We start from the raw sequence: 8,975 nt of genomic DNA, 5'->3' as shown, positions 1-8,975 counted from the left end.
AGGCCGGGCTGAGGGACCTCCCCCCCTCCAGGGCACGAATTTCATACACTGGGCCTCTAGTAAAATAATAGAATAGAAACAGACTCATAGACACAGAGAACAGGCTGACAGCTGTCAGAGGGGAGGAGGGTTTAGGGCTGGGTGAAAAAGGTGAAGGAACTGAGCAGTACAAATTGGTAGTTGCAGAACAGCCACAGAGATGCAGACTGCAGCACGGAGAATGCAGTCAATACTGTTGAGATAATGGGGTCCGTGGCCAGGTGGGTGCTAGGGGCGGGGCGGGGCCCTCTTTAGAGGGTATGGTTTTCTGGCCACTTTGTGGTCCATCTGAACCTGGGGAGGAATGACACTGATGTAAACTGTGGTTGAAAAATAATAAAAAAAATACAGCAATGTTGTCAGACACAGAGATGATGCCCCTGTAGAGAAAATAAGTGTGCTGCTGAAGAGGGTAGGTCTGGGTGTGGCACGGGGCCCAGCTCCCACAGGCCCCGCGTCCTGGAGGGAGGGAGGGACGAAGGGCTCATTTTGTGAGGACACCTGTTCAGAACCCACATAAAAGTCCCCTCCAGGGACCATGCGTCCCACCTAACACGCTCCCCGCTTTGTGCCAGGACTACTTCTCACCCGTGTGCTGGGTGCATCCCCCCCTATAATCTCCGCTCCATCTAAACCTTTGTCTCTTAGCACAACTTTTACTATTTTTCATGTGAATTTAAAAATAGCCTTAAGGAGGGCAGATTTTTCATCTTGGTAGAATTTCTCAGCAAATCAGTACCTATTTCTAGGTTTGTTACTCAGTGATACATAAATTTCAATTAATCTGAAAAAGACAGTTTGATTTTCCAAGGCATAAACCATAGGCACTAACAGTTTACAAAACAAAATATAAAAAAATGGAAATTCTCTCTTATGTTTTTGGATTCTGATGGCTCGAAAATAAAACTTGTTTCTTAGACTACTGTTCACACAAAACTCTTATTCCAACCCCAAGAAAATATAAAGCGCAGGTGAATTTCCTGCAATAAGTAATCATTTAATTAAAGAACAAAATTAACAGGAATCAAAATGTTGCAGCTGTATTTCTGTTAGACATTATATAAAAAAGGAGAAATATAATACAGGAAATAATTTTGTATAACGTGAACTTAGAGAGTTCTCAACTCAATCGTGACCGGAGTAAAAATGTCTTTTCAACATAACACAGATGGCACCGCGTCCGCGCCCTCAGGCCCGAGGTCTGGAGTGCCGAGCCTGCACCTGCGAATCTCCACCCGCTGTCCACCGCAGAACTGAAAACAAGGCTCAAAGGCATCCAACAGTTTTCTTCTGCAGTCACTCCGGGCCTCTGAGGACCCGACAGCTCACTCCTGGGACGCCAGAGCGAGACCTTCCGTGTCCGTGTCCGTGTCCGTGTCCGTGTCCGGAGAGCAGCGAGGGTGACCTCCCTGCGTGCTCGCTCCTCCCGACACAGCGGGGAGTCTTGAGTTAAATTCAGGAGAGTCCCCTGATGAGTATCCAGTGTTGGTATCAAAAGTTAAACACAGATTCTTCTCAGAAGAAAATCTCTACGGCCTGTGGAATCTAGAAATTATTTTAAAAAGCACAATTATTTCCGGTCGTACATTTTGAAGTTGAAATTGCCAAAACCTCCCACAAAGAAACTTTTGCTATTTAGTGTCTCTTTAGTCCAACCTGGAAAACCTGTTTTGGTTCAAGTGTGTGAAGCACCTCAGGGGGCCCCCCAACCCTCAGCCTCCCTTGTACTCACAAAGGATTGATACCCCCAAGTCTCAAGACTACCTTACACCTAGTTGGAAAGCGGCTCGCTAAATCCTGAGGCACTCAGAAAGGCCAGGACTGCAAATCAGAAGTAATGGGCTGAGGAGACCAGTTATTGGAAATTACAGGAAGTTACAGTTTTGTTTGCTTTTACAGTTGCTAAAGTGTTTGTGCTTTAATTCACTTAAGAAAATCTCATATGACTAAAAATATTGTTCAGACTTTTAAAAGTGGACTGTAAATCCTAAAATGTGGTAGTATAAAAATCTTATAATAATTATTTCCTGATGTCCAAGTTTTGGGCTCACTCTCAAAATCCCATCATCTAAGACAGCTGTCAAGAACTTAGGAGAGAAAAACACACCTTTTAGTCAACATTTCTTTTAATAAGTACGATGGGAAAATGTATTAAATATTTTACATTACCATACATAAAACACGTGGGAATTATATCCTCTTAACACAGAGTGAGCATTAAAAATAATTTTGAACGTTGACTGGAGACTTTCTTCCCTAAATGTTTTTGATTTCTGAATAATCGAAAACAAGATGATCCATTCCTTCCTAAATATATATCAGTCCTGGGGGAAACTTCAAAAAAATTTAAACAGATTATCTACTTCCTCATTTTCTCCTGCCCCCGCAGCCTCCTCTTCTTCCCTCAATCTCTTCATCATAAAAATGGCTGGTAGGATAGGATCGTATGGCACCGGTCGCAGTTCCACAGCTACGCTGGCCTTGCGGGGTAAACCTGCTAAATGACAGTGCTGAGGCCGCTCTGTGACAGACGGGGCGGGAGGATGCACTGTTCTAGTGTAAGGCAGGCTCCCCTTCCTCCTCCCATCCCGGGCTCGATCATCTTTAGACCAAGGGAGAGAGGACAGACACCTGCTTGGGAGGGGAGGGCTTGCTGCTGAGGGATGAAGGCCATAGGAGAACTTCAGAGGGGACTGCATGTGGCGGCCACGGGAAAGAAGGGGTGCTGAGAGAACATGCGGCCCACAAGCAAAGAGAAGCCGATCTCCACTCTCCACCAAGAGACCCGCGTCATCTCAATGGACCATGTAGACAGAGCAGGATGCGCCTCGCGGGGAGGTCTCGATTCTGGAAGAACCGGCCAGTGTGTTCCCACTGGAATGTACGTTCTGTGGGGATGGGCACTCCTTCACCTCTGCCCTGGAATGGGGCTGGCACACAGCAGGTACTCAAATATCTGCAGCGGAAGTAAGTGCCCTCAGCAGCCGGGGAGCGTGAGTGTGTGTAAAGACGTGAACATAAATGTGAGTGAGCTGGGAAAGGGAACGGGAGGGCGGAGAGCGGTTACTCGGCACTCCCAGCGGATACCTAGGGAGCTCTGTGAGCCGGAGAGTCAGGAACGCCAGGAGGGTAAGTAAAGACATAAGCAAATTACTTTCAGTGCCTTGAGACTAGTTTTGTGAAATGTACATTAACTATGTAGATTAGCCAATGGCCTTGCAATACTGTTCTACCTCACCACACCCTTCACCACGCCCTGGGAGGAGCCCTGGGAGCGAACTCCCTTTGGAGCTGAGGCGCATCCTGACTGTCCCAGACAGTTCTCTGCCGCTCCGACTCTGTTCACCTGAACCCAGAGTTCTTTCTTTGTGGCATTTTCTTTCCTTTTCTTTTCTTTTATGAGTCCCGTGCTATAAAGTATGAACTTCACACAAATAGAAATCTGACCTTGTCAAATGCTTGCTCGAGGCGTGTACCTCCATCTCGTTACTTTTGTATTCATTGAGTTCTTTGCGAATCGCTGCCTGGAATGTAAAACAGCACATTGGCTCACAGGACAGTAAAGTTAACATGGGAAGGTGGTGTCATGGCCATGGATTAACCACCCACGCTAACAGTGCTGCCGTCTGTGCTTTGGTAACATGCTCCGAAACAGAAAGGAAGAAACAACTTGTTGCTCAGATTTAGACTCTTACTCATCCTCATGGCCCTGCCGAGCCAGTGCGGCCAGGGCTGACTGAGGAGGGTTCGGGGAGCTCACAGGCTGCGCTGGCGCAGGGGAGCCCACACCTGCCGGGAGCGCAGGGCATGGACGCAGCAGGAACCCCGTCCATCGTGCGCCAAGTGCAGCTTCGGGAAACTTACAAAGGAGTCACTCTAACTTCAGTGAGCATTTGTGTCTCGTGTCATTTGAAATAGGACACGGTCATTGCCCGTGGGTGACACTGCCTCTCGCCTGGACCTCCTCCAGCGCCCAAGGCCCACCCTCCGGGGCCAGGTGACCCAGGAGCAGCAGGCACAGCCTGCCCATGGGTGAGGACGGGCTCTGAGGGGAGGACTCCAGGGGGGCTGTTCCCACCTCCACAGTGGCTGTCAGACACTTTCCCTGCCCCTCAGGCCCCTGCGAGCTGATGGAACAGGGGCAACCAAGCATCAGTCCACGCACGTATCTGCGTTTCTCCAAATTGGTGCAAACCCACTCGCATTCCTGCTCAGCACAGATGGAGGGACAGTGAGCAGCCCGCAGACTCCCTGGCTGCAGGCACTCTCCAACCTCTTCCTAAGGCTGCAAGAGTCAGAGGCAGGGGTGCTGTGGGCAGGCGGGCAGAGGCGGACACCCGCTGTCTGACTCCTGCCAGGCCACAGCGCTGACCACGGCCAGCACTTCCCGAGCCGTCTGTTGGGGGAAGTAGCAACGCCTCTTGCAGGGGTTCTTTTGAGGACTCCATGGAACGATAGCTGACAGGGGGGCTCAATACAGGGCAGAGTCAGGGCTCGGTGGATGCTCACTCACCTCACAGCCCCGGGACCCCCACCTCCTTCCTTACTTCCTGCCGCTCTGGCTGTCAGCTCTCCTCAGTGCCTCCTGGGCCTTCCTTCTCCCTGCCCCACTGCAGCTGGCTTTCCGTGAGCCCGTGTCACCCAGTCTCTTCCGCCAGCCCTGCCTACCTGATTCATCCCCTCCTCGGGTCTCTGCTCCCACATTCTTGACCCTGGGGACCGGAGGAGTCTCTGCTGTGGGCTGTCCTGTGCACTGGGCTCCTCCCACTAGACACCAGTAGTGCCCCCCACTGGTGACACTAAAAATATCTCCAAACATTGCCAAATGTACCGGGCCAAACTGTCCCCTAATTGTAGACAGGACCCTGATCCAGGCTGCCTCTGTGAAGCCAACATCTGGTCAAGGCATAGCGTTATTTCATGGCTGACGGCCCCACTGTAAGAACATACTCCCCCCATAGCACCGGGTGCCTTTGCCCACAAGGCTGCCCCCGACCAGCTCCGACAGGTCTGCCTGTACCTTGTCTGCCGCCGACAACCTCGTCCAGGGCTTGTCTGCCCGTCTGTCGTAGTCCTGGGCTTTGGCCACTTCCACGTAATCACTGAACCGTATCAGAATTTTCCTGTCTCTCAGTTCGTCCACGGTGGGTCTCTGATTAAGCTGAAATAAAAGGTCATCACCGTGAGGTATCCTGTGCCAAACTAGCTTTCTTAAAGGACTTGGGACAAACAGCACATTTTTATAAAGGAACAGAAAACTGCAACTGTGAACTGTCACCCTAATGCAAACCATCTCGGAGGAGAAGGGTTTAGAATCAGTGGGCGCCAACCTTTCGGACCTCACGGCCACCAGCGGCCCGCAGACCACCGGTTGGCGACCGCTGGTTTAGATTACGTGTCTAACAGCCCAGCCCTCCCCTTGACGCATGTGTCGTCGGAGGGGCTCATGCACCCTGTCAATTCCCAGTGTGTACATAGCACAGGCTCAGGGACGGATTGATGAATGTACGCATACATTTTAGGGCAGAAGTGGCTTCTTTTCAACTATCACTAGATAAGCTTTTTTTTTTTTTTAAAGTGCTAACTACAACTTAAAGATAAAGTGCTAACTACAACTAGTATTCATAAGTCAAGCTCAAGCTAGGAAAGGGTATTCTCTCCAAGCAGGACAAGATTTATTATTGTGATTATTATTATCGTCATTATTACGAAGCACAGTGGAGGCAGCAGAAAGGGAAACACCAGCACATGTGAATTTAGAGAGGATCTGGGTTCGAAGGCCCAGGTGCAGTCACACCTATATGGGCCTCGGCGAGCTTTAATTTAACGGAGTCCCGCACCCAAACCCTCAGGGCTAATGGAGTTTCCTGCCATCAGGAGCTTCCACACAAATTCCAGGTTTCCAGATAGTCTAAAGGTGACCCGAACCCTGCCATCAGGCGTGCTGCCCTGGGCATCGCGTGTAGAGCCCTGTCTGTGGGGAACACGCCAGCCCACACCTGGCTCCCGGAAGCAAAGGGGAAGGCCACCTGGATGGTCCTGCTTGCAGGCGGCCCGGGGGAGGACGGCAGCGCGAGGGGCACCCACGGGCACGCACGCACTCAGGCACGGTGTCTCCAGCGCCTGCTGGCGCGTTCGCTGTGCCGGGAACCCGCACTCAGGACCACGCGGTGAGGCCCGCGTCGCCGCCCTTCAGGCCTGCGCCGGCCCAGCTCCCTCGCGCCGCGTTTACCGTCACACGCAGCAGACAGTACCTTTCTCGTCAGCCTCTGCTTGATCTCTCTTCTCTCGTCCTGCTCTGTCTGGTCGTTCCTTTCTGTGAAAGGTGGAAAACGGGAAGGAAGGGGAGGAACGGGTGAGACCCTGCTCTCTCCGCGGGCAGGGCCCTCGGCGCTCCCTCTCTGGCAGCGCATGGGCTCTCGAGGCCACCTGGCAGGGACACCTGTCCACATCGCGCTTCGTTTCTGCACGTTGCCGGTCACCGCTCAGGAGACCGACCCTCCCCCGGCCTCCGGGGGCACAGTGACTGCGCTGCGGCCGCTCTGGGCCGTCTGAGGGCGCACAGGCAGCAGCTCCCTCCACCCCAATCTCCCTGTGGGCAGACTTACATCCGCGGGCACCGGTGGCAGGCAGACAGCGTGGAGGGTAAGTTATACAGAACACATTCACACACACGCATCAGTGAATGAATACAAATAGGACTGTGCGTGCTCGCTTTTTTTTCTTTTCCATTTACTAGGACAGACATACTTTTATTTTTAGCCAAGCAATATAAGCCGAGGAGCACCCTCTTCAGATTCTGGGCAACATATGCTTGCCTGGAATTTATATTTTCAAGGGTATTTCCAATGCAAACACTCCCAGAACCCAGCTGACTGCTGGCAGGAACCCTAACTCTCACGCGACGCCGCATCACTCCTTTTAAAGGGGCCGTCTCTCACCAACATTGGCTCTGCTCCCCAGTGTGACGTGAGCATTCGGCAGCGCTCACAGCTCCCGTGAGAGCTATAAATAGAGCGGAGGCTGAGGTGTAGTGGAAACCTCTGCCGCGCCCTAGGATAGGAGGTGATGGATGCCCTATTTCTGGCTCTGCTGCTAAATAAAGCCACAGCTCCCCGGCCTCTCTCAGCTCCTGGAAACGCCCCCAGGTTCCAGAGAGGGAACCCTGCGGCTTGCGCGTAATGTATCTCACATGAGCTGCCTTCCTTTAAAGCATGTCAAACATCATGCATTTGGGGAACTGGTTTCATGTATTAGCCACTGGCCTGTATTTTTTTTAAAGGAAGCGCTGTGTGGCCGGCGCGGCTCAGTGGTTGAGCATCAACCTATGAACCAGGCGGTCACGGTTCGATTCCTGGTCAGGGCGCACGCCCCGTTTGCAGGTTTGATCCCCAGTGTGTGGGGTGCAGGAGGCTGCCAATCAGTGATTCTCTCTCGTCACTGATGTTTCTGTCTCTCCAACCCTCTCCCTTCATCTCTAAAATCAGTATATATATATATATATATATATATATATATATAAAATTTTTTTTAAAGGAAGCGTCATCTTGCATTTGGGTGTTTTATAAAGGGAATCCAAGAAATAAACCAGAAGAAACCACAGTTCCAACCTCTAATCAGAAAGCTGGTAACACACTTAGGGGGAATGTAGAAGGATCACACATAAGGCCAAACAGGAGGGGTTTCAGTGACGATGCCAAACTAATTCTCCAGGCGTGGACAGGCCCAGGACAGCCTCTGTCGGAAGCACCGAAACAAAATCGGATCTTTCTTTTTTCAGTTGTGAGCACGGTCAGCATCGCCACCAGGTGACGTGAGCACAGCCGGTGCGTGGAGAGCGGGTCTGCGAGAGCGCGGCAGGGCCAGGGTTCTGCTGCCACCACCTCCAGGAAGCCCGTCCTGGCCCGCAGCCCGGCGCTCTGCCTGAGCGCCACTCAGCCATGGGCTTGGGTCTCTGAGCTCCTCTGAGGTGAGGGGCCCTGATCGAAGCCTGCATCCCCAGATTTTCCGGAAACAGTGCTGGGAGTGGCAGCTGGCAGGGCAGTGGTATCCCTCGTGGTGCAGCGGTGAGGGCGAGGGCGCGGGCGACAGAGCAGGGCGACCTGGGTGAGAACTCGGGCTCCGTCCCTTCCCCACACTCATGTTAAGGAGGCCTGCTTGCGACCCCATGAGTTCTAGCTTCTTCCCTGCAGGTGGGGACGGCATGCAAGCCTCACAACTTTGCCGTGAAGGTGGAATGAGGGAATGAAAGCAGCGCCGAGTCCGCTGCCTGCACAGAGCGAGCCAGGGGCAGAACCAGGGTTCTCGGTGCCGCCTGCAGCCTGCAGGACGGGGCCACGGTGTCGCTCGCTCTCGTGCCCTGAGGATGCAGGCAGAGCTCGGAGTGTTCCTGCCCTCAGTCCTGCACCCTCCGAGGGGAGCCCACGCAACGGGAGGTGCAGAATCCTCCTGAGCAGAAATGGCAGACAGAGCAGGAGCCCGGGAGCCTGGGTCGGGCCTGTGAGTGTGAGGCTCCTCCCTGACCAGAGACCTGACTGCTCTCATCCTCCCGGAACAAACAGCCCGCAGCCAGCCTGGCGGCTCAGGGTGCGAGAGGCTCTGAGCTGCCAGCGCAGGCGCTGCTTCCATGGCGAGGAGGACGGCACTGCCAAGGCCACATGCAGGGGACCCACGCCTTCCTTCCCCGCGTAGTCGGTCACCTCGCCGGCTCTAGTCACTGAGCTCTGACCCTCTTTGTGAGGCTGCCCGGTGATTGGCAAAGGCCAGCACAGCCAGGAGCGCTGGCTGGTGGGGGCTGGGGCAGGCCACCACCGCAGGGACAGGGCACCACGGCCGGGGGAGCGGTCCCTGGACAAAGGCTCCGCTGGCCGTGGGCAGCAGACCCCTCTGAGTCTGGTCTTTAACTTGGGCCTTCCTGTCTTGAACTGTTACTCTCA

At 53.2% G+C, this 8,975-nt stretch overlaps 1 protein-coding gene across 2 annotated transcripts in view; it reads right to left on the bottom strand.

The window, feature by feature from the left end:
- Nucleotides 1-1,024: 1,024 nt before the first annotated feature.
- PHACTR3 (phosphatase and actin regulator 3) overlaps nt 1,025-8,975 on the bottom strand; it is a 151,955-nt gene continuing 144,004 nt past the window's right edge. For both annotated transcript variants that reach the window (XM_036323414.1, XM_036323413.1), the window contains exons 10-13: nt 6,294-6,355; nt 5,060-5,200; nt 3,487-3,563; nt 1,025-1,584 (exon numbers count right to left, since the gene is read on the bottom strand). In XM_036323414.1, the coding sequence (XP_036179307.1) occupies nt 1,569-1,584; nt 3,487-3,563; nt 5,060-5,200; nt 6,294-6,355 (296 nt within the window). In that variant the 3' untranslated portion in view covers nt 1,025-1,568. The remainder of the gene's footprint in view (nt 1,585-3,486; nt 3,564-5,059; nt 5,201-6,293; nt 6,356-8,975) is intronic.

Source organism: Myotis myotis, unplaced genomic scaffold, assembly GCF_014108235.1.
Source record: "Myotis myotis isolate mMyoMyo1 unplaced genomic scaffold, mMyoMyo1.p scaffold_m19_p_9, whole genome shotgun sequence".
Classification (NCBI taxonomy): domain Eukaryota; kingdom Metazoa; phylum Chordata; class Mammalia; order Chiroptera; family Vespertilionidae; genus Myotis; species Myotis myotis.
This window is presented reverse-complemented; position numbering and strand designations above follow the sequence as displayed.